Source organism: Stegostoma tigrinum, chromosome 7, assembly GCF_030684315.1.
Source record: "Stegostoma tigrinum isolate sSteTig4 chromosome 7, sSteTig4.hap1, whole genome shotgun sequence".
NCBI classification, from domain to species: domain Eukaryota; kingdom Metazoa; phylum Chordata; class Chondrichthyes; order Orectolobiformes; family Stegostomatidae; genus Stegostoma; species Stegostoma tigrinum.
This window is the reverse complement of record NC_081360.1, coordinates 107,816,734-107,841,325: the sequence shown is the minus strand read 5'-3', so window position 1 is coordinate 107,841,325 and position 24,592 is coordinate 107,816,734. Positions and strand designations below refer to the sequence as shown.

The window sequence follows — 24,592 nt, the reverse complement described above, 5'->3', positions numbered from 1 at the left end:
ACCACTCTGCAGACCACCTATGCTCGGTTTGCACTAAACAACTGCACCTCCCAGTCGCAAACCATTTCAACTCTCCCTCCCATTCCGCAGATGGCATGTCCATCCTGTGCCTCCTGCAGTGCCACAAAGATGCTACCTGATGGTTGCAGGTACAGCAACCCATATTCTGCTTGGGAACCCTGCAGCCCAATGGTATCAATGTGGACTTCACAAGCTTCAAAATCTCCCCTCCCCCCATCGCATCCCAAAACCAGCCCAGCTTGTCACCACCTCCCTAACCTGTCCTTCCTCCCACCTATCCCCTCCTCCCACCTCAAATCCCACCCCCATCTCCTACCTACTAACCTCATCCCACCCCCTTGACCTGTCCATCCTCCCTGGACTGACTGATCTCTTCCCTACCTCCCCACCTATACTCACCTTTACTGGTTCCATCCCTGCCTTCTTAACCGGTCTATCTCTTCTCCACCTATCTTCTCCTCTATCCATCTTCTATCTGCCTCCCCCTCTCTCTCTATTTATTTCGAACCCCCTTCCCTTTCCCCATTTCTGAAGAAGGATTTAGGCCTGAAACGTCAAGCTTTCCTGCTCCTATGATGTTGCTTGGCCTGCTGTGTTCATCCCGCTCTACACCTTGTTATCCCTTCCTCACCTGAAATCCTTTTCATTTGTTTACTATTTCTGGGATCTTGTTCTACACGCATTAGCCATTACAATTCTATGAAATACGATGCCGTTTGCAGATGAAGCAGTCTGCCATATTTTTACAGACATAAATAATTGTACAAGTTCACCTCTGTCTCAACATTAGTCTTGGCTTGAACCCTAACAACACTTTTTCTTTGCCCATTTGATGTCAGCTGAGTAGATAGAAGCTCTCAGAATCCCTAGGTAAGGAGGGAGAAGTCAGCAGGCGTTCTAATTCTCAAGCACTGTCCAGTGACCCCTGTTAGGAATTGCACGTACGCAAACATTGGAAAAACAGAAGAGTAAACACAGAGTAAAGAAAAAGTTAAAAAAAAAGATGGCACCTGAAGAGGATTCTTGGCACTGATGGCAATGACGTGGTATTTGTAGTAACACAGCTCACAACTCCAGGATCCCCGCTCACTAATCCACTTTATCAGGCAGGGTTGGTGTGTACAACGAACAGATCCAGCACAGCGACACGGACTCAGCAAATCCCCCTAAACAGCAGTTAAGAAAATGAAAATATGACTAATGAGACAGCAGAACATATTGATAACAATAACATAATCATTAAAGTGACAGAGAGACACACCTCTGAAAGATTCTTTATTAATACCTAGGATGGGAACTGTGTCACGAGTAAGGCTAGCAATTGTTATTCATCCCTAATTGCCGTTGAGAACGAAGCAGTGAACCTTTTCTTGAACCCCAAAATTCTTGGGCTGATGGTACTCCTATGGGGAGGTGGGGTATAGTTGAGGGTGCTTGTTTCAGGATTTTCATCCAGCAAAAAGAAAAACAACAGTAACGTAATACTGGATGGCGCATAAATTAGAGATAATGTTTTTCATGCATCTGCTACACTTGTTGTTCTAGGTAATGGAGATTTGGGAACTACTGTCAAATAAATCTAAGTGAACTGCTGTAGTCCATCTCATAGGTGTTATACACGGCTGCCGTAATGCGCTCTGAGGGAGGAAATAAATGTTTGATGTGATGGATTGGGAACAGAACAAGCTGGCTGTATTATTTTGAAGTCAAGCGTCTTGAATATTGTTATAATCCCACTGAATGTCAAGTGGAAGCATTTAGATTTACTTTAATTGGTCATTGTCTAGCACCTGTATTGGGAGAATGATAATAGCATTTATCTTTCCAAACCTGGATTTTGTTGGGCTTTGTTGCACATTTACATGGGCTGCTTCAGTATCTGAGCAGTTGTGAATGGAACTGTGCACTGTGTAATTATCAGTGAATATTTCAGACCTTATGACAGAATTGATTTAAAAACTAATCTATGGCACTGCTGTGAGAAATTCCCACATCAATATCCTGGAATAAGGAACAATCTCTTTCTTTGGAGCGTCGACCAGGTAGCTGCCAGGAAGGTGAGTCATTGTTTAAGAACTTACCTCGTGAATAGGCAGAGCGTCTGCTGAGCAGGAGCGGACATGGGACTGCTGAGTAAGTGAGGCAATATATTTGTGTGGTTGCGTTACCCGGAATGCTACTCGGGTAGTGTCTCCCATCCATCCTCCTCCTCTAACCAAAAAAATAATTTCTGTGCGCCAGACTGGTAAGGTAACTAGTTTATTTTGTATTCTTTATTTTTCAACAGTCTCTTTGGGAATTTAGAATAATGGGAATGGAAGTCACGGCAGTTGAATGCTCCTCCTGCAGAAAGTGGGAGGTAAGGGTCACCACTAGTGTCCCTGCTAACTACATCTGCGGGAAGAGCACCCAACTCCAGCTCCTCGAAAACCGCGGTAGGGAACTGGAGCTGGATGAACTTCGGATCATTCAGGAGGCAGATGGGGTTATTGGGAGGAGTTACAGGGAGGTAGTCACTCCTCAGGTACAAGAAAAAGGCAGATGGATTACGGTCAGGGACCGGAAAGGGAACCGGCAGGCAGTGCAGGGATCCTCTGTGACCATTCCCCTCAACAATAAGTATACCGTTTTGGATACTGTTGGGGGGGGGGACTTATCAGGGGAAAGCAGTGGGGCACAGGTCTCTGGCACAGAGTCTGTCCCTGCTGCTCAGAAGGGAAGGGGGAAGAGGAGCAGAGCAGTAGTCATGAGGGACTCCATAGTTAGGGGGACAGATAGGAGGCTCTGTGGGGATGAGGGAGACTCACGGTTGGTGTGTTGCCTCCCAGGTGCTAGGGTTCGTGATGTCTCTATCGTGTTTTTGGGATCCTTAATGGGGAGGGGGAGCAGCCCCAAGTTATGAACCACAAAGGCACCAACGACATAGGTACGAAGAGAGATGGGGATTTAAGGCAGAAATTCAGGGAGCTAGGATGAAAACTGAGAGCTAGGACGAACAGAGTTGTTGTCTCTGGTTTGTTGCCCGTGCCATGTGCTGGTGAATAGGGAGAGAGAGGAGTTGGACACGTGGCTACAGGGATGGTGAAGGAGGGAGGGTTTTGAATTCTTGGATAATTGGGGCTCTTTCTGGGGTAGGTGGGACCTCTACAAGCAGGATGGTCTTCACCTGAACCAGAGGGGTACAAATATCCTGGGGGGGAAATTCACGAAGGCTATTCGGGTGGATTTAAACTAATTCAGCAGGGGGATGGGGACCAAATTTGTAGTTCGAGTATTGAAAAGGTTGAGAGTAGGGAGGTCTGAAATAAAGTTTCAGGGACGCAAGATGGCACCGGCAAGCAAGAAGTTGGTTTGAAGTGTGTCTACTTCAACGCCACGAGCATCTGGAATAAGGTGGGTGAACTTGCAGCATGGGTTGGTACCTTGGACTTCAATTTGTGGCCATTTCAGAGACTTGGATAGAGCAGGGACAGGAATGGTTGTTGCAGGTTCCAGGATTTAGATGTTTCAGTAAGAACAGAGAAGATGGTAAAAGGGGCGGAGGTGTGGCATTGTTGGTCAAGGACAGTATTATAGTTGCAGAAGGGATGTTTGGGGACTCATCAACTGAGGTAGTATAGGCTGAGGTTAGAAACAGGAAAGGAGAGGTCACCCTGTTGGGAGTTTTCTATAGGCCTCCGAATAGTTCCAGGTAGGTAAAGGAAACGATAGCAAAGATGATTCTCGATAGGAGTGAGAGAGACAGGGTAGTTGTCATGGGGGACTTCAACTTTCCAAATGTTGACTGGGAACACTATAGTTCGAGTACTATAGATGGGTCAGTTTTGGTCCAGTTTGTGCAGGAGGGCTTCCTGACACAGTATGTAGACAGGCCAACAAGGGGCGAAGCCACTTTAGATTTGGTACTGGGTAATGAGCCCAGCCAAGCGTTGGATTTGGAAGTAGGTGAGCACTTTGGTGACAGCGATCACAATTCTGTTATGTTTACTTTAGTGATGGAAAGGGATAGGTGTATACCACTGGGCAAGAGTTATAGCTGGGGGAAAGGCAATTACGATGAGGTTAGGCAAGATTTAGGGAGCATAGGATCGGGAACTGCAGGGGATGGGCACATTAGAAATGTGGAGCTTTTTCAAGGAAAAGCTCCTGTGTGTCCTAGATAAGTATGTACCTGTCAGGCAGGGAGGAAGCTGTAGAGCGCGGGAGCCATGGTTTACGAAGGAAGTGGAATCTCTGGTCAAGAGGAAGAAGAAGGCTTATGTTAGGATGAGATGTGAAGGCTCAGTTAGGGCGCTTGAGGGCTACAAGGTAGCCAGGAAAGACCTAAAGAGAGAGCTCAGAAGAGCCAGGAGGAGACATGAGAAGTTGTTGGCGGATAGGATCAGGGTAAACCCTGAGACTTTCTATAGGTATTTAAGGAATAAAAGAATGACGAGAGTAAGATTAGGGTCAATCATGGATAGTAGTGGGAAACCTGTCAGGCAGGGAGGAAGCTGTAGAGCGCGGGAGCCATGGTTTACGAAGGAAGTGGAATCTCTGGTCAAGAGGAAGAAGAAGGCTTATGTTAGGATGAGATGTGAAGGCTCAGTTAGGGCGCTTGAGGGCTACAAGGTAGCCAGGAAAGACCTAAAGAGAGAGCTCAGAAGAGCCAGGAGGAGACATGAGAAGTTGTTGGCGGATAGGATCAGGGTAAACCCTGAGACTTTCTATAGGTATTTAAGGAATAAAAGAATGACGAGAGTAAGATTAGGGTCAATCATGGATAGTAGTGGGAAGTTGTGTGTGGAGTCAGAGGAGTTGGGGAAGCACGAAATGAATATTTTTCGACAGTATTCACTCTAGAAAACGACAATGTTGTCGAGGAGAATACTGACATACAGACTACAAGACTAGGTGGGATTGAGGTTCACAAGGAAGAGGTATTAGAAATCCTACGGAGTGTGAAGATAGATAAGTCCCCTGGGCCAGATGGGATTTATCCTAGGGTCCTCTGGGAAGTCAGGGAGGAGATTGCCGAGCCTTTGGCATTGATCTTTAACTTGTCAATGTCTACAGGAATAGTGCCAGAAGACAAGAGGATAGCAAATGTGGTTCCTCTGTTCAAGAAGGGGAGTAGGGACAACCCTGGCAATTATAGACCAGTGAGCCTGACTTCAGTTGTTGGTAAAGTGTTGGAAAAGGTTATAAGAGATAGGATTTATAATCATCCAGAAAAGAATAATTTGATTAGGGATAGTCAGCACGGTTTTGTGAAGGGAAGGTCGTGCCTCACATACCTGATTGAGTTCTTTGAGAAGGTGAGGTCCTACAAGCAGAATTTAGGGAGTTAGGAGCCAAGCTAAAAAGTAGGACCTCAAAGGTAGTAATCTCAGGATTGCTACCAGTGCCATGTGCTAGTCAGTGCAGAAATGAAAGAATAGCTAGGATGAATGCGTGGCTTGAGAGATGGTGTAGGAGGGAGGGGTTCAGATTTTTGGGACATTGGAACCGGGGAAGGTGGGACTATTTCAAATTGGACGGTCTACACCTGGGCCGGACAGGAACCAATGTCCTTGGGGATGCTTTTGCTAATGCTGTGGGGGAGGGTTGAAACTAAAGTGGCAGGGGGATGGGAACCAAATATTGGACAGAAAAGAGGTGGAAACGAAAGCCTGTAGGGAACTAGATAATGGAGTCAGTGTGACTAAAGGGAATAGTAGTCGGGGAGCAGATGATGAACACAAAGGGACAAGTGGACTGAGGTGCATTTGTTTTAATGTGAGAAGTGTAGTAGATAAGGCAGATGAGCTTAGGGCTTGGATCAATACCTGGAGGTATGATGTTATTGCTATTACTGAGACTTGGTTGAGGGAAGGGCATGACTGGCAACTAGTTGTCCCAGGATATCGATGCTTCAGGCGGGATAGAGAGGGAGGTAAAAGGGGTAGAGGAGTTGCAATACCGGTCAAGGACAATATCACAGCTGTACTGAAGGAGGGCCCCATGGAGGACTCACGCAGTGAGGCAATATGGGTAGAACTCAGAAATAGGAAGGATGTAGTAACAATGTTGGGGCTGTATTACAGGCCTTCCAACAGCGAGCGTGAGACAGAGGTACAAATATGTAAACAGATAATGGAAAGGTGTAGGAGAAACAGGGTGGTGGTGATGGGAGATTTTAATTTTCCCAACATTGACTGGGATTCACTCAGTGTTAGAGGTCAAGACAGTGCACAATTGTAAGGTGTGTCCAGGAGGGTTTTCTATAGCTGTATGTATGTAGTCCAACTCAGGAAGGGGCCATACTGGACCTGGTGCTGGGGAATGAACCCGGCCACATGGTTGTTATTACAGTAGGGGACTACTTTGGAAATAGCGACCACAATTCTGTAAGTTTTACAATACTCATGGACAAGGATAGGAATGGTCCTAAAGGAAGAGTACTAAACTGGGGGAAGGCCGACTATACCAAGATTCAGCAGGATCTGAGGAATGTAAATTGGGAGAAACTGTTTGAAGGTAAATACACATTTGATATGTGGGAGGCTTTTAAGGAGAGGTTGATTAGCGTGCAGGGGAGACATGTTCCTGTGAAAATGAGGAATAGAAAAGGCAAGATTAGGGAACCATGGATGACAGGTGAAATTGTGAGGCTAGCCAAGAGAAAACAGGAAGCATACATGAGGTCGGGGCGACTGAAGGCAGACGAAGCTTTGCAAGAATCTTAGGAATGTAGAGCGAATCTGAAATGACGGATTAAGAGGGCTAAGTGAGGACATGAGATATTGCTGGCAAACATGGTTAAGAAAAATCCCAAAGCCTTTTATTCACATATACAGAGAAAGAGGGTAACTAGAGAAAGGATTGGCACACTTAAGGACAAAGAAGAAAAGTTATGCGCTGATTCAGAGAAAATGGGTGACATTCTTAATGAGTACTTTGCATCAGTATTCACCAAGGAGTGGGACATGACGGATGTTGAGGTTAGGGATAGATGTTTGCTTACTCTAGTTGACATATGGAAGGAGGAAGTGTTAGGTTTCCTAAAAGGCATTAAGGTGGACAAGTCCCCAGGTCGGGATGGGATCTATCCCAGGTTGTTGAGGGAAGCGAGAGAGGAAATAGACGAGGCCTTAACAGATATCTTTGCAGCGTCCTTGGACACGGGTGAGGTCCCAGAGGACTAGAGAGTTGCTCATGTTGCCCCTTGTTTAAGAAGGGCAGCAAGGATAATCCAGGTAATTATCGACTGGTGAGCCTGACGCCAGTGGTAGGGTAGCTACTGGAGAAGATACTGAGGGATGGGATCTATTCCCATTTGGAAGAAAATGGGCTTGTCAGTGATAGGGAACATGGTTTTGTGCAGGGAAGGTCAAGTCTTACCAACTTAATAGAATTCTCTGAGGACATGACAAAGTTGATTGATGAGGGAAAGGCTGTAGATGTCATATACGTGGACTTCAGGAAGGTGTTTGATAAGGTTCCCCATGGCAGGCTGATGGAGAAAATGAAGTCACACATGGGGTCCAGGCTGTGCTAGCTAGATGGATAAACAACTGGCAAGGCAACAGGAGACAGAGGGTAGTAGTAGAAGGGAGTTTCTCAAATTGGAGACCTGTGACCAGTGGTGTTCCACAGGGAACTGGGCTGGGACCACTGTTGTTTGTGATATATGTAAATGATCTGGAGGAAGGTGTAGGTGGTCTGATCAGCAAGTTTGCAGATGACACTAAGATTGGTGGAGTAGCAGATAGTGAAGGGGACTGTCAGAGATTACAGCAGAATACAGATAGACTGGAGAGTTGGGCAGATAAATGGCAGATGGAGTTCCATCCGGGCAAATGCAAGGTGATGCATTTTGGACGATCAAATTCAAGGGCGAACTATACAGTAAATGGAAAAGTCCTAGGGAAAATTGATGAACAGAGAGATCTTGGTGTTCACGACCATTGTTCCCGGAAGGTGACAACGCAGGCCAGTAGGGTGGTCAAGAAGGCATATGGCATGCTTTCCTTCATTGGGCGGGGTATTGAGTACAAGAGTTGGCAGGTCATGTTGCAGTTGTATAGGGCTTTGGTTCGGCCACATTGGGAGTACTATGTGCAGTTCTGGTCGCCACATTACCAAAAGGATGTGGATGCTTTGGAGAGGGTGCAGAGGAGGTTCACCAGGATGTTGCCTGGTATGGAGGGTGCTAGCTATGAAGAGAGGTTGAGTAGATTAGGTTTATTTTCATTAGAAACACGGAGATTGAGGGGGGACCTGACTGAGGTATATAAAATCATGAGGAGTGTAGACAGAGTGGATAGCAAAAAGCTTTTTCCCAGAGTGGGGGACTCAATTCTTCGGGGTCATGAGTTCAAAGTGGTAGGAGGAAAGTTTAAGGGAGATATGCGAGGAAAGTTCTTTACGCAGAGGGTGGTGGGTTCCTGGAACGCGTTGCCAGCGGAGGTGGTAGACGCAGACACGTTAGCGTCTTTTAAGATATATTTGGACAGGTACATGGATGGGCAGGGAGCAAATGTACACAGGCCGTTAGAACATAGATGACAGGTTAGACAGAGGATCTTGATCGGCGCAGGCTTGGAGGGCCGAAGGGCCTGTTCCTGTGCTGGAGGTTTCTTTGTTCTTTGTGATCAAACAGGTAGATGAGAGTAAACCAGTTGATGTGGTGTATATGGATTTCAGCAAGGTGTTTGATAAGGTTCCCCACAGTAGGCTGTTGTACAAAATGCGGAGGAATGCGATTGTGGGAGATATAGCAGTTTGGATCAGAAAGTGGCTTGCTGAAAGAAGACAGAGGGTGGTGGTTGATGGGAAATGTTTATCCTGGAGTCCAGTTACTAGTGGTGTACCACAAGAGTCGATGTTAAGTCCACTGCTGTTCGTCATTTTTATAAACGACCTGGATGAGGGCGTAGAAGGATGGGCTAGTAAATTTGCAGACGACACTAAGGGCGGTGGAGTTGTGGATAGTGACGAAGGATGTTGTAGGTTACAGAGAGACATAGATAAGCTGCAGAGCTGGGCTGAGAGGTGGAAAATGGAGTTTAATGCAGACAAGTGTGAGGTGATGCACTTTGGTAGGAGTAACTGGAATGCAAATTACTGGGCTAATGGTAAGATTCTTGGTAGTGTAGATGAGCAGAGAGATCTCGGTGTCCATGTACACAGGTCCTTGAAAGTTGCCACCCAGGTTGACAGGGCTGTTAAGAAGGCATTCAGTGTTTTAGCTTTTATTAATAGAGGGATTGAGTTCCGGAACCAAGAGGTTATGCTGCAGCTGTACAAAATTCTGGTGCAGCCGCACTTGGAATATTGCGTACAGTTCTGGTCACTGCATTATAAGAAGGATGTGGAAGCTTTGGACAGGGTACAGAGGAGATTTACTAGGATGTTGCCTGGTATGGAGGGAAGGTCTTATGAGGAAAGGCTGAGGAACTTGTGGCTGTTTTCATTAGAGAGAAGAAGGTTGAGAGGTGACTTAGTTGAGACATATAAGATAATCAGAAGGTTAGATAGGATGGATAGGGAGAGCCTTTTTCCTAGGATGGTGACACCGAGCACGAGGGGGCATAGCTTTAAATTGAGGGGTGAAAGATATAGGACAGATGTCAGAGGTAGTTTCTTTACTCAGAAAGTAGTAAGTGTATGGAATGCTTTGCCTGCAACGGTAGTAGATTTGCCAACTTTAAGTACATTTAAGTCGTCATTGGATGAGCATATGAACGTACATGGAATAGTGTAGGTTAGATGGGCTTCAGATTGATATGACAGGTCGGCACAACATCGATGGCCGAAGGGCCTGTACTGTGCTGTACTGTTCTATGTTCTTTACTCAATACGACTCCATCCAGCTGACAGCTTTTCCTCTCATCCCCATTGACTCCAGGTTTGCTTGGATTCTTGGATGCCAGAGTCATCAAACACAGCTTTGATGTCAAGGGCAATCACTCTTTCCTCACCTCGAGTTCAGATCTTTTGTCCATGTTTGGACTAAAGTAGAAAGCTTGGCTCAGAGTTATTATTCTTGAGGCTAAGAAGTATACACTGTGACACATCAGGGCAGGTATAAGTTACATTTGTTTCAGAAGATGATGACATCTCTTGGATAAAGTGTTCTAATTTGGTCAGTGGTCAGGAACAGAAGTATGTACTTAAAGTGAGACAGTTAAGGGGGCCTAGAGGACAGGAGTACGAGAGTCTTAGCCTTTACAATTGTCCAACAATTTTGAGGTTCTTTCTGATTGCCTGGAGGGCAGTATGAGTGAATTAGCCTTTAGCTATGATAAAGCAAGCCATTCAAGTCGAGGAGCAAAAAGAAATGTAGAGATAGTCAGGGACAGTCTAGTGAAAGGGATGGCTTTTATAACAGATAACATGGTATTGAGCTGGACGAACACAGCAGGCCGAGCAGCATCAGAGGAGCAGAAAAGCTGGAGAAAGGTCTCAACCTGAAACCTCTGATGCTGCTTGGCCTGCTGTGTTCATCCAGCTCAATACTGTGTTATCTCAGATTCTCCAGCATCGGCAGTTCCTACTATCTCTAGCTTTTATAAGACTTTCATTAGGCTTAGTATTGCATTCATTTCTGGTCACCACATTACAGGAAGGATGTGGAGGCTTTAGAGATGATGCAGAAGGCGTTTTGCCAGGATGCTGCCTGGATTAGAGGGTATGAACTATGGAGAGGCTTGAAAAACTTGGGTTGTACTCTCTGGAGGAGCGGAGGCTGTGGGGAGACTTGATAGATTTCTATAAAATTACAAGATGCATGGACACTGTTTACTATTAGATTTTTTTTCCCAGTATTGAAATGTTAACACCAGGGGGTCTGCATTTAAGGTGAGGGGGGAAGTTCAAAGGAGATATGAGGGGCAAGTATTTTACACAGAGAGTCTGGAATGTGCTGCCAGGGATGATAGTGGTGGAGGCAGATTGAGGCATTTAAAAGACTATTAGATAAGCACATGACTATGCAAGGAATGGAGGGATATAGACCATGGGCAGGAAGAAGGGACCAATTTAATTTCACACCATGTTGGGCATAATATCATCGGCCGAAGGGCCTGTTCCTGTGCTGTGGTGTTCTATGTTCTATGACACTGTTCTCTGCAGAAACAAGCATGAGTGCAGAGGTTGTTTCAGCTGCATGGTATTAGCATTCAGAGCATTTATTCTGGACTGGAGAACAACCTGCAGTGGGAGGAGAAGGATCCAGTTGTTGTAGTTCGCATTGGTACAAATGACATAGGCAGTGCTGAGAAACAGATTTGGCTGAAGGTGTTTGAGAAGTTAGATGGCAAATTGAAAGCAGAACCTCAAAAAGGTAATAAGAACAGGTGGAGTTCAATCCAGGCAAATGTGAGGTGATGCATTTTGGAGGTAACAAGATGTAGAGCTGGATGAACACAACAGGCTAAGCAGCATCAGAGGAGCAGGAAAGTTGATGATTCAGGCCTAGGCCCTTCTTCAGAAAACCCTTCAGATTTTTCTGAAGAAGGGTCTAGGCCCGAAACATCAGCTTTCCTGCTCCTCTGTTGCTGCTCGGCCTGCTGTGTTCATCCAGCTCTACATCTTGTTACCTCCTTATACAACTGTAACATGACCTGCCAACTCTTGCACTCAATGCCCTGTCCAATGAATGAAAGCATGCCTTCTTGACCACACTATTCGCCTGTGTTGCCACCTTCAGGCCTGAGCACCCAGATCTCTCTGTGCATCAATTTTACCCAAGGCTTTTCCATTTACCATATTGTTCGCTCTTGAATTGGATTTTTCAAAATGCATCACCTCACCTTTGCCTGGATTGAACTCCATCTGCCAATTCTCCACCCAACTCTCCAATCTATCTATAGTCTGCTGCATTTTCCGACAGTTCCCTCCACTATCTGCTACTCTACCGATCTTAGTGTCATCTGCAAACTTGCTAATCAGACCATCTATACCTTATTGATTATGTATATCACAAACAACAGTGGTCCCAACACGGATCCCTGTGGAACACCACTGGTCACAGTTCTCCAGTTTGAGAGACTCCCTTCCACCACAATTTCCTGTGTCCTGTTGCCCAGCCAGTTTTCTATCCATCTACTTAGTACACCCTGAACCCCATGCGACCTCACTTTCTCCATCAGCCTACCATGGGGAACCTCATCAAATGCCTTACTGAAGTCCATGTATATGACATCCACAGCCCTTCCTTCATCCATCAACTTTGTCACTTCTCTAGATTACTACCTGAGCCACTAGCAAATTAGCATAAGATAAATAACATTAGAGAATTGCAAGTGAGTCTCAAAAACTGATGTGGGAGAAGTTGGTTCTGTTGGTTGGGGCACTGGCACCAAGTGCTGGAACATGTGATCTAGAGCATTGAGACAGTTTACACCTGAACCGTACTGATACTGGTGTTCTCATGAGCCATATAGCAGGCCTTTAAATTAAACTAGGAAGGGGGATGAAGGGATTTTTAGGGATCAAGTTCAGATAACTAAATAAATCAAGGGATGCAGTTGAGGCAGGAAAGAAACATTTTAATGTGGCAAAACATCAGAAGGTGGAAGAGACACAGGGAGCAACAAAAGTAAGCAAATAGCAGCAGATTCGCCTAGAAGCTATATCAAAATATACACAACATTGACAACATAGTAAATGAACTGATAGTGTACGATGAAGCAAGTAACATTGAAGCTTCAGAACTGGTCATTCCCCTAGAAAAGCTGTTCCAGTACAGCTACAACACAGGCATCAACTGACAACACAACAAATTTGATTAGTCCTGTACACAAAAAAAAACAGAAAAAAACCCAACCCAACCAAACAACACCCCATCAGTTTACTCTCAATCACCAATAAAATGATGAAAGATGTCATCAATAGTAAGCAGCATCTGCTCAATAATAACCCGTTCACTGCTACCCAGTTTGGGTTTCACCAGGGCCACTCAGCTCCTGACGTCATTACAGCATTGGTTCAAAAATGGAGAAAACAGCTGAATTCCAGGGGTGATATAAGAGTGACTGCCCTTGATATTAAGGCAATATTTGACCAGGTGTGGTATCAAGGAACCCTAGCAAAGCTGGAGTCAATGGGAATTCGGGAAAAATTCTCCACTCATCAGAGTCATACCTGGCCAATAGAAAGATGGCTGCAGTAGTTAGAGATCAGTCATCTCAGCTCCAGGACATAAATGCAGGAGTTCCTCAGGGTAGTGTCCTAAGTCCTGCCATCTTTAGGTGCTTCATCAGTTTCTCTCCATCATAAGGTAAAATATGGAAATGTTTGCTGATGATTGCACAATGTACAGCACCCCAAGGGGAGGCAATGACCTAGTGGTATAATTGCTGGATGGTTAATCTGGAGACACAGATAATGATCTAGGGACCCGAGCCTGAATCCCACCATGGCAGAAGGTGAATTTTGAGTTCAATAAAATATCAGGAAGTGAGAATCTAATGATGACCATGAATCCATTATCGATTGCTGGAAAAATACGTCTGGTTCACTTTAGGGAAGGAAACTGCCATCCTTACCTGGTGTGGCCTACATGTGACTCCAGACCCAGAGCAATGTGGTTGACTCTAAACTGCCCTCTGGACAATTAGGAATGGACAATGAATCCTGCCAGGTCAGCGATGCCATAGAGGAAAAAAAATTGTGACATCTCAGATACTAAGGCAGTCCATGTTAAAGTGCAACAAGATCTGAAAAATTTTGGCCTGCCTTCACAAAGGAGGAGAAAAATAACATCCTAGAAATGTTGGGTAACACATTGTCTAGTGAGAGAAAGATCATCAGGTACCATTTCCACCACCTCCAGCGAAATGCCACCAGCAGACATGGATTCCCCTCTCCTCCCTCGTCTGCCTCCTGCAGGGACCGTTCCCACTGGAACACTCTCTTCCACTCTTCCTTCACTCCCAATACACTCACACAGCTCAACAGCACCTTCCCCTGTAACTGCAGAAGGTGTAACACCTGCCCATTTACCTTCTCCTTCCCCAGTATCCAAGGGCCCAAACATACGTTCCAGATGCAACAGCACTTACCTGCACTTCCCACAATCTAGACTAGTGCATTCACTGCTCACAATGTGGTGTCCTCTACAAAAGGAAACGAAACATAGACTGGGTGACTGCATTGCAGAACATCTACATTCTGCCCACAGAAAAGACCCTGAGTTTCCAGTTGCCTGCCACTTTAACACACCACCCTGTTCCCTGGCCTACATGTCTCTCCAAGGGTTGTTGCAGTGTTCCAGAGAAGCTCATCATAAGCTGGAAGAACAACACGTAATTTTCCACATGGGGATCCTACAGCCCTTTGGACTCAATATTGAGTTCAAAATTTTAGGGCCTGAACACTCCAATGTCCTAGCCCACTACCCCACATATAACCGAGCTATACACATCACCTATCATTAAGCACAAATAGTCCCCATGAACATTCACCGCTCCTAGCCAGATCATTATCAACTCCTTTGTCTATCCAACTGTTCTTCTCTCTTTTTGGGGTCTATCCCAACCGATATCGGGAATGTAGAGTGAATCTGAAAAGAGGGATTAAGAGGGCTAAGAGAGGACATGAGATACTGCTGGCAAACATGGTTAAGGAAAATCCCAAAGCCTTTTATTCATATATTAAGAGCAAGAGGGTAACTAGAGAAAGGATTGGCCCACTTAAGGACAAAGAAGGAAAGTTATGCGCTGAGTCAGAGAAAATGGGTGACATTCTTAATGAGTACTTTGCATCGGTATTCACCAAGGAGAGGGACATGACAGATGTTGAGTTTAGGGATAGATGTTTGTTTAGTCTAGGTCAAGTTGACATAAGGAAGGAGGAAGCGTTAGGTATCATAAAAGACATTAAGGTGGACAAGTCCCCAGGTCCGGATGGGATCTATCCCAGGTTTCTGAGGGAAGTGAGAGAGGAAATAGCTGGGGCCTTAACAGATATCTTTGCAGCATCCTTAGACACGGGTGAGATCCCGGACGACGGGAGAATTGCTAATGATGTCCCCTTGTTTAAGAAGGGCAGCAAGGATAATCCAGGTAATTATCGACCGGTGAGCCTGACATCAGTGGTAGGGAAGCTACTGGAGAAGATACTGAGGGATAGATTCTATTCCCATTTGGAAGAAAATGGGCTTATCAGTGATAGGCAACATGGTTTTGTGCAGGGAAGGTCATGTCTTACCAACTTAATAGAATTCTTTGAAGACATGACAAAGTTGATTGATGAGGGAAAGGCTGTAGATGTCATATACATGGACTTCAGGAAGGCGTTTGATAAGGTTCCACATGGCAGGATGATGGAGAAAGTGAAGTCACATGGGGTCCAGGGTGTGCTAGCTAGATGGATAAACAACTGGCTGGGCAACAGGAGACAGAGGGTAGTAGCAGAAGGGAATTTCTCAAATTGCAGACCTGTGACCAGTGGTGTTCCACAGGGATCTGTGCTAGGACCACTGTTGTTTGTGATATATGTAAGTGATCTAGAGGAAGGTGTAGGTGATCTGATCAGCAAGTTTGCAGATGACACTGAGATTGGTGGAGTAGCAGATAGTGAAGGGGACTGTCAGAGATTACAGCAGAATATAGATAGACTGGAGAGTTGGGCAGATGAATGGCAGATGGAGTTCAATCCGGGCAAATGCGAGGTGATGCATTTTGGACACTCAAATACAAGGGCGAACTATACAGTAAATGGAAAAGTCCTAGGGAAAATTGATGAACAGAGAGATCTGGGTGTTCAGGTCCATTGTTCCCTGAAGGTGACAAGTGACATGGGTTTCTCATGGGCAGGAATGGTTGCTGGATCTTCCAGGGTTTAGAACATTTAAAAAGAATAGGGAGGGGGGAAAAAGAGGAGGGGGTGTAGCACTACTAATCAGAGAGGGTATCACAGCTACAGAAGCTTCCTTTGTCGAGGAAGATCTGCCTACTGAGTCAGTATGGGTGGAAATTAGGAACAGCAAGGGAGTAGTCACCTCGTTAGGGGTTTACTACAGGCCCCCCAATAGCAGCAGGGAGATTGAAGAAAGCATAGGTCGACAGATTTTGGAAAAGTGTGGACGCAGTAGGGTTGTTGTAATGGGTGACTTTAACTTTCCTAATATTGATTGGAACCTCCTTCGAGCAGAAGATTTGAATGGAGCTGTTTTTGTAAGGTGTGTTCAGGAGGGTTTCCTAACGCAGTACGTTGACAGGCCGACGAGGGGAGAGGCCATTCTAGACTTGGTGCTCGGAAACGAGCCGGGGCAGGTATCAGATCTTGTGGTGGGGGAGCATTTTGGTGATAGTGACCATAACTGCCTCACATTTTACATAGCTATGGAGAAGGAGAGGATTAGGCAGAATGGGAGGATATTTAATTGGGGAAGAGGAAACTATGATGCAATTAGACATGAGTTAGGAAGCATGGACTGGGAGCAGTTGTTCCATGGTAAGGGAACTATAGACATGTGGAGATGGTTTAAGGAACAGTTGTTGGGAGTGATGAGTAAATATGTCCCTCTGAGACAGGCAAGAAGGGGTAAGATAAAGGAACCTTGGATGACGAGAGCGGTGGAGCTTCTAGTGAAAAGGAAGAAGGTAGCTTACATAAGGTGGAGGAAGCTAGGGTCAAGTTCAGCTAGAGAGGATTACATGCAGGCAAGGAAGGAGCTCAAAAATGGTCTGAGGAGAGCCAGGAGGGGGCACGAGAAAGGCTTGGCAGAAGGAATCCGGGAAAACACAAAGGCATTTTACACTTACGTGAGGAATAAGAGAATGGTCAAAGAAAGAGTAGGGCCGATCAGGGATAGCATAGGGAACTTGTGTGTGGAGTCTGAGGAGGTAGGGGAAGCCCTAAATGAGTTTTTTGCTTCTGTCTTTACGAAAGAAACCAACTTTGTAGTGAATGAAACCTTTGAAGAGCAGGTGTGCATGCTGGAATGGATAGAGATAGAGGAAGCTGATGTGCTGAAAATTTTGTCAAACATTAAGATTGACAAGTCGCCAGGCCCGGATCAGATTTGTCCTCGGCTGCTTTGGGAAGCGAGAAATGCAATTGCTTCGCCACTTGCGAAGATCTTTGCATCCTCGCTCTCCACTGGAGTCGTACCTGAGGACTGGAGAGAGGCAAATGTAATTCCTCTCTTCAAGAAAGGAAATAGGGAAATCCCCGGCAATTATAGACCGGTAAGTCTCACGTCTGTCGTCTGCAAGGTGTTAGAAAGGATTCTGAGGGATAAGATTTATGACCATCTGGAAGAGCATGGCTTGATCAAATACAGTCAACACGGCTTTGTGAGGGGTAGGTCATGCCTTACAAACCTTATCGAGTTTTTTGAGGATGTGACTAGAAAGGTTGATGAGGGTCGAGCTGTGGATGTGGTGTATATGGACTTCAGTAAGGCATTTGATAAGGTTCCCCATGGAAGGCTCATTCAGAAGGTCAGGAGGAATGGGTTACAGGGGAACTTAGCTGCTTGGATACAGAATTGGCTGGCCAACAGAAGACAGCGAGTGGTAGTAGAAGGAAAATATTCTGCCTGGAAGTCAGTGGTGAGTGGGGTTCCACAGGGCTCTGTCCTTGGGCCTCTACTGTTTGTAATTTTTATTAATGACTTGGACGAGGGAATTGAAGGATGGGTCAGCAAGTTTGCAGACGACACAAAGGTCGGAGGTGTCGTTGACAGTGTAGAGGGCTGTTGTAGGCTGCAGCGGGACATTGACAGGATGCAGAGATGGGCTGAGAGGTGGCAGATGGAGTTCAACCTGGATAAATGCGAGGTGATGCATTTTGGAAGGTCGAATTTGAAAGCTGAGTACAGGATTAAGGATAGGATTCTTGGCAGCGTGGAGGAACAGAGGGATCTTGGTGTGCAGATACATAGATCCCTTAAAATGGCCACCCAAGTGGACAGGGTTGTTAAGAAAGCATATGGTGTTTTGGCTTTCATTAACAGGGGGATTGAGTTTAAGAGTCGTGAGATCTTGTTGCAGCTCTATAAAACTTTGGTTAGACCGCACTTGGAATACTGCGTCCAGTTCTGGGCGCCCTATTATAGGAAAGATGTGGATGCTTTGGAGAGGGTTCAGAGGAGGTTTACCAGGATGCTGCCTGGACTGGAGGGCTTATCTTATGAAGAGAGGTTGACTGAGCTCGGTCTCTTTTCATTGGAGAAAAGGAGGAGGAGAGGTGACCTAATTGAGGTATACAAGATAATGAGAGGCATGGATAGAGTTGATAGCCAGAGACTATTTCCCAGGGCAGAAATGGCTAGCACGAGGGCTCATAGTTTTAAGCTGGTTGGTGGAAAGTATAGAGGGGATGTCAGAGGCAGGTTCTTTACGCAGAGAGTTGTGAGAGCATGGAATGCGTTGCCAGCAGCAGTTGTGGAAGCAAGGTCATTGGGGTCATTTAAGAGACTGCTGAACATGCATATGGTCACAGAAATTTGAGGGTGCATACATGAGGATCAATGGTCGGCACAACATTGTGTGCTGAAGGGCCTGTTCTGTGCTGTACTGTTCTATGTTCTATGTTCTAATGCAGGTCAATAGGGTGGTCAAGAAGGCATATGGCATGCTTTCCTTCATCGGGCGGGGTATTGAGTACAAGAGTTGGCAGGTCATGTTGCAGTTGTGTAGGACTTTGGTTTGGCCACATTTAGAGTACTGTGTACAGTTCTGGTCGCCACATTACCAAAAGGATGTGGATGCTTTGGAGAGGATGCAGAGGAGGTTCACCAGGATGTTGCCTGGTATGGAGGGCGCTAGCTATGAAGAGAGGTTGAGGAGATTAGGTTTATTTTCATCAGAAAGACAGAGATTGAGGGGGGACCTGACTGAGGTCTCCAAAATCATGAGGGGTATAGACAGGGTGGATAGCAAGAAGCCTTTTCCCAGAGTGGGGCACTCAATTACTAGGGGTCATGAGTTCAAAGTGAGAGGAGGAAAGTTTTAGGGAGATATGCGTGGAAAGTTCTTTACGCAGAGGGTGGTGGGTTCCTGGAACGCGTTGCCAGCGGAGGTGGTAGATGCAGACACGTTAGCGTCTTTTAAGATATATTTGGACAGGTACATGGATGGGCAAGGAGCAAATGGACACAGACCGTTAGAAAATAGATGACAGGTTAGACAGAAGATCTTGATCTGCACAGGCTTGGAGGGCCGAAGGGCCTGTTCCTGTGCTGTAATTTTCTTTGTTCTTTGTTTATAGTTTACTCCTCATCCCCTGTCCCCACCAACATTTTCCTAGCTACATCAGTTCTGAGGAAGGGTCACCGGACCCCAAAACGTTAACTCTGATTTTTCTTTTCAGATGTTGCCAAACCTGCTAAGCTTTTCCAGCAACTTTTGTTTTTGTTCCTGATTTATCAGACCCACAGTTCTTTTGGTTTTTAGAAAGGCACAGGACCCTGCAAGGCAACAGCAGTAAGCCATCCAAATGACTGACAGTGTATCAAACTATTAAGTTTGAATGAGTGTGGCATCAAGGAGCCCTGGCAAAACTGGAATCAAGGGGTATCGGGGGCAAACACTCTGGTGGTTGGAGGCGTTCCTGACACATAGGAAGATGGTCGTGGCTGCGGGAAGTCAATAATCTCAGCTCCAGGACATCTCTGCATGAGTTCCTCAGGGGAGTGTCCTAGGCCCCACCATCTTCAGCTGTTTCATCAATGACATTCCCTTCATCATAAGGTCAGAAATGGGGACGTTCACCAATGATTACACAATGTTCAGCACCATTCGTGACTCCCCAGATACTGAAGCAGACCATGTTCATATGCTACAAGATCTGGGCAATATTCAGGTTTGGGATGACAAGCGGCAAATGAAATTTACACCACATAAATGCCAGGCTATGACCATCACCAATAACAGACAATTTAACCACCACCCCCTGACATTCAATTGTGTTACCATCACTGATTCTCCCACTGTCAACATTCTGGGGGTTACTATTCATCAGAAACTCAACTGGGCTCACCACATTAACAGAATGGCTACAACAGCAGGCCAGAAACCGGGAATAGTGCAGCAAGTAGCTCACCTCCTGACTCCTCCAAGCCTGTCCACCATCTACAAGGCATAAGTCAGGAGTGTAATGGAATACTCCCCACTTGCCTGCATGAGTGCAGCACTAACAACACTCAGGAAGCTTGACACATCCAGGACAAAGCAGCCCGCTTAAGAGATAACAAAGTGTGGAGCTGGATGAACACAGCAGGCCAAGCAGCATCTTAGGAGCACAAAAGCTGATGTTTCAGGCCTGGACCCTTCATCAGACAGCCTGCTTGACTGGCACTACACGTACAAGCATTCACTCCCTCCAGCACTGACACTCAGTAGCAGCAATGTGTACAATCTACAAGATGCACTCCAGAAATTCACCAAAGATCCTCATACAGCACCTACAAACCCACAGCCACTTCCATCTAGAAGGACTAGGGCATCAGACATATGGGAACACCACCACCTCCAAGTTCCCCTCCAAGTCACTCAGCATCCTGACTTGGAAATATATCGCCATTTCTTTACTGTTGCTGGGTCAAAATTCTGGAATTCTGTCCCTCATAGCATTGTGGGTCAAGCCATAGCAGGTGGACTGCAGCAGTTCAAGAAGGCAGCTCACCACCACCTTCTCAAGGGCAACTAGGGATGGCAAGATGTGCTGGTCAGCCAGCGAAGCCCACATCCCACACATGAATTTTAAAAAAAGTCTCTCCCTGATTGGTTCATCTGTCGACCAATCACTCTCTTCTTGAATCTTCTGGAGGCCTTCCAAGCATGGCAAGAGGCAGACACCAGCTGACCATCCAGGCAGTGAGGAAGAAAGCAGTTTCACAGTGACACAGAGAGAGACAGTGTGACTGACCTACAAGAGGGTTGGGAAGTATTGTAACCTTAAAGAGCCAAACAGAATTAGAGATGTTTACTATTAAAGGTTTTTGTAACTTTGTTCCTAATAAAGTTGGGAGTGTTTTGTATTGGTATTGGCTTGTGTTTGTATTGATTTGACCATTTTGGTATTGTGGGACACCTGGGAAAATTCATTCATAACATTCTGATCAGAGTTGTCTAACCTGTTTCAACAGTATTAACCTGCCCCGCCATCTTCAGGGGTTTGTGGGCAAGCACCCCAAGATCCCTCTGTTCCCCCGTGTTTGCTGGATTCCTGCCATTCGTTGAGTACTCCTTCGTCTTGTTACTTCTTCCAAAGTGCGTCACATCACACATTGATATGGTGGCCTTCATTGCAAGAGGTTTCAAATTCAGGAGCAGGTATGCATTGTTGCATTTATACAGGGCCTTGGTGAGGTCACACCCGGAATATTGTGTTCAGTTTTGGTCTCCTTTTCTGAGAAAGAATGCTCTTGGTCTCGAAGGAGTGCAGTGAAGGTTTGCCAGGCTGATTCCGGAGATGGTGAGATTGACTTATGAGGAGAGATTGACGAGGTTAGGATGAATTCACTGGAGTTCAGATAAATGAGGGGGCAATCTCACAGAGACTTATAAAATTCTAATAGGACTAGAAAGGGTAGTTGCAGGAAGAAAGTTCCTGATGGCGGGTGTGTCCAGAACCAGGGGTCACAGTCTGAGGATTTGGGGTAGACCATTTAGAATGGAGATGAGAAGACATTTCTTCACCCAAAGAGTGGTGAGCCTGTGGGATTCATTACTCCAGCAAGTAATTGATGCCAAAACATTCAATGTATTCAATAGGCAGCTAGATATGTCACTTGGGGTGAATGGGATCAAAGGTAATGGGGTGAAAGCAGGATAAGGCTACTGAGCTGGACAATCAGCCATGATCATGATGAATGGTGGAGCAGGCTTGAAGGGCCAAATGGCCTCCTCCTGCTCCTATCTTCCTTGTTTACATGTTCCTATGTATCAGGTTAGATTCCATCTGCCATGATCTGCCCATCTGGCCAATGAATAGATATCTTCCTGACACCCATAATCTTCTTCCTCACTAATGACCACCTACTCAGTCTTGTGTCATCCACAAACGTGCTTAAGAATACCCCACATTCTTATTTACATTCATTTAGGGCTGAGCATTGATCCCTGTGGTGTACTACTGGACACTGGCCTCCAGTCATCCAAGCAGCCTTCTGCCACTACCCTCTGTCTTCACGTACTAAATCAAAATTTGATCCAACTTGGCAAGTTACCCTTGGATCACAGGTGTTTTTACCTCTTTTATTAGTCTCCAACGTAGGACCTGGTCAACACCTTTCCTGAAATCTACATAAACCAAATTACTACCCGCATCCACACACATGATCATCTCCTTGAAAACGTCAAACAAATTTGCTAGGCATGACTTCCCTCTGAAAAAGACCTCCCGCTGACTATCACTGATCAAAACTTGGCTCTTCCACAATTTTCTCCAACAGTTTCCCCTACCACTTATGAGAGATCCATTGGTCTCTCATTCCCTAGTCTATCTCTACCACTCTTCTTGAAAAGTGGAACCACACTAACTGCCCTCCAATCCTCTCGCATCCTCCTATGGCCAGAAAGGGATTAAAAATTTGAGTCAGAGGTCCTATTTCCTCTGTTATCTCCCACTGCAGCCTGGGAATTAACACATCAGGCCCTGGGATTTTGTTCACTTTTAAGTCAACCAAACCTTCACTTCCTCCTCACTCCTTACGTCAATGTGCTCAAGACGGTCTTCCTGAATTCTGTACCTACATCCTCTTTCTCCCAAGTCAAGACAGATGGGAAGTACTTGTTTAACACCCTACCAATATACTCTGACTCCATGCACAGATTGTTTCCTAAGTCCCTAATGGGCCTTATTCTTTCCCTGGTTATCTTCTTCCCTTTATGTACTTAAAGAATATCTTGGGGTTCACTCTAATTTTACCCGCCAGCGCTTTTTAGGCGCCCTTTTCTCCCAATGTACTTTGATTTGTTATCTCCGGTATGGTCTCGATAGGCCGAATTGGATCCTTCTGTGTCCTAATGTCTGTCACTCCTTTCTCTCAAAGAAATACTAAAATATATTTCCTCCGAACCAAGGTTTTTGAAGTTGCCGAGCGGCCGGAGGGAGGATCCCGGAGTTGGAGATGGGTTTCCAGGGGGAAGTGAAGGAGGAATTAAAAACATTCAGCACTGACCTGCTCAGAACCCTGGAAACAGATACGGCACAGAGGAGAGCGACAGCCACTGGCAATACTGCTGCTTAGAGACACTCCGTCCTCACATTTCCTTCGGTAAGATTCCTCGGCTGATGGGCTCATTAGGGGCATGGGCTGTTCATAGGCCCCGTATTCCTGTTCCTGAGGGCACTCCTCCCCTGGAGCATCGCCTGCCCGCCACTTGCCCCCTTTCGCAGCCGGGAGCAGTGTGTTGTTGTTGGTGAGGATCCGGCTGTTGATCGGCCGCGAGATCTGGTCGTAATTCATCACTGGAGGAGGAGGAGGAGGAGGGGGACGCCGGAGTAGAAAACCCTTCAGGTCACTGAACAACAGGCGGCAGCGGCACTTGAGCCGGACTTGGCGCAACATCTGTGTGTTGTGATCAAACAATGTGCAGCTCAACAACAGAACAAGCCCTGGTCAGGGTCCGGGGCTTAGGCTGCACCGACCCCGGGGAATAGACCTCCAGAGCCCGGGGCACAGGCTCCACCGAGCCGCGGGGCTTAGTGTCCGGCCTGGGGGATGGGAATATGATGAAATATGGTTCGGTTTCTTGGTGAATGTTGCAATTTTCCTCCGCGATCAGAAATAATCGCCAAGAAGCAGTTTCCGGGCTTTGGCAGTCACAAACACGGAGCTAAAGTGAAGTTGATTTCAGATCCACTTGGATCAGTATCGAGCAATCGGAATAAACGCATCGTCATTTCATCCGGTTTACACCGGGATCAGAAAACGGCGCCGATCCGAATTTGAGCGACAGCTCTGGCTGGGGTCTGCTCCTGTTCCGATTCTACTCCGGCTTTAACTCGTGTCCATCTCTCCGGGATCTCGGGGCCGGTTGTGTTGATTTTTTTCTGTTTTTGGCGCTCCCTCTCTCCGGTTTCTCACTAATTCCGGTTTCTCACTCGGTATCCAATCTGCCGGCTTCTCAGTCCCAAACATATCCAGCCTCGGCCTCCTGAACTACGCTATGCATGAGGCCTCACTTCGAGCGGCAGCTCATTTCAGCACCGGGTCCGGGGACAGCTCCCGCCTCCCGGCTTTTCTTAAAGCGGCCTCTCTCCACCCAACCCCTTCCTCCTGGCTGTTTAAAGTGGCTCTCTGACTGCAACCAAATTATCTTCTATGTTAAAACTTCAAAGAGCCAGTCTTCAACGTGTTTCCCAATCCAAGCAATTGTCATTTCCAGCTCTGCAGCAGTGTCACCAATACTAACCTCCGCCTCCCCCCCACCCCGCCCCAAGCTCCCATTACCCTCCATATATTTTGTATCAAACTCCATGCTGTACCTGACTTGGGAGTGTTTGAAGAGGACAACAGGGATGTTTCTGCAATCAATTCAGTCATTTTCAATTCTCCATTTGTGTAGATCTCTGATTCTGTAATTCTAACATCTTCAAATTAAATGTTTTCTTATATATACAGTCACAACCCTCTGAAATAGCA

At 46.1% G+C, this 24,592-nt stretch overlaps 1 protein-coding gene across 2 annotated transcripts in view; it reads right to left on the bottom strand.

Moving 5' to 3' along the window:
- The window catches only part of LOC125454384 (E3 ubiquitin-protein ligase MARCHF4-like), a 177,704-nt gene extending 153,383 nt beyond the window's left edge, over positions 1-24,321 (bottom strand). The window contains exons 1-2 of one of the 2 annotated variants that reach the window (XM_059647632.1): positions 23,126-24,321; positions 1,032-1,187 (exon numbers count right to left, since the gene is read on the bottom strand). In XM_059647632.1, the coding sequence (XP_059503615.1) occupies positions 1,032-1,187; positions 23,126-23,515 (546 nt within the window). In that variant the 5' untranslated portion in view covers positions 23,516-24,321. The remainder of the gene's footprint in view (positions 1-1,031; positions 1,188-23,125) is intronic. The other variant, XM_048535075.2, reaches the window with a different exon arrangement.
- Between the last annotated feature and the right edge of the window lie 271 nt (positions 24,322-24,592).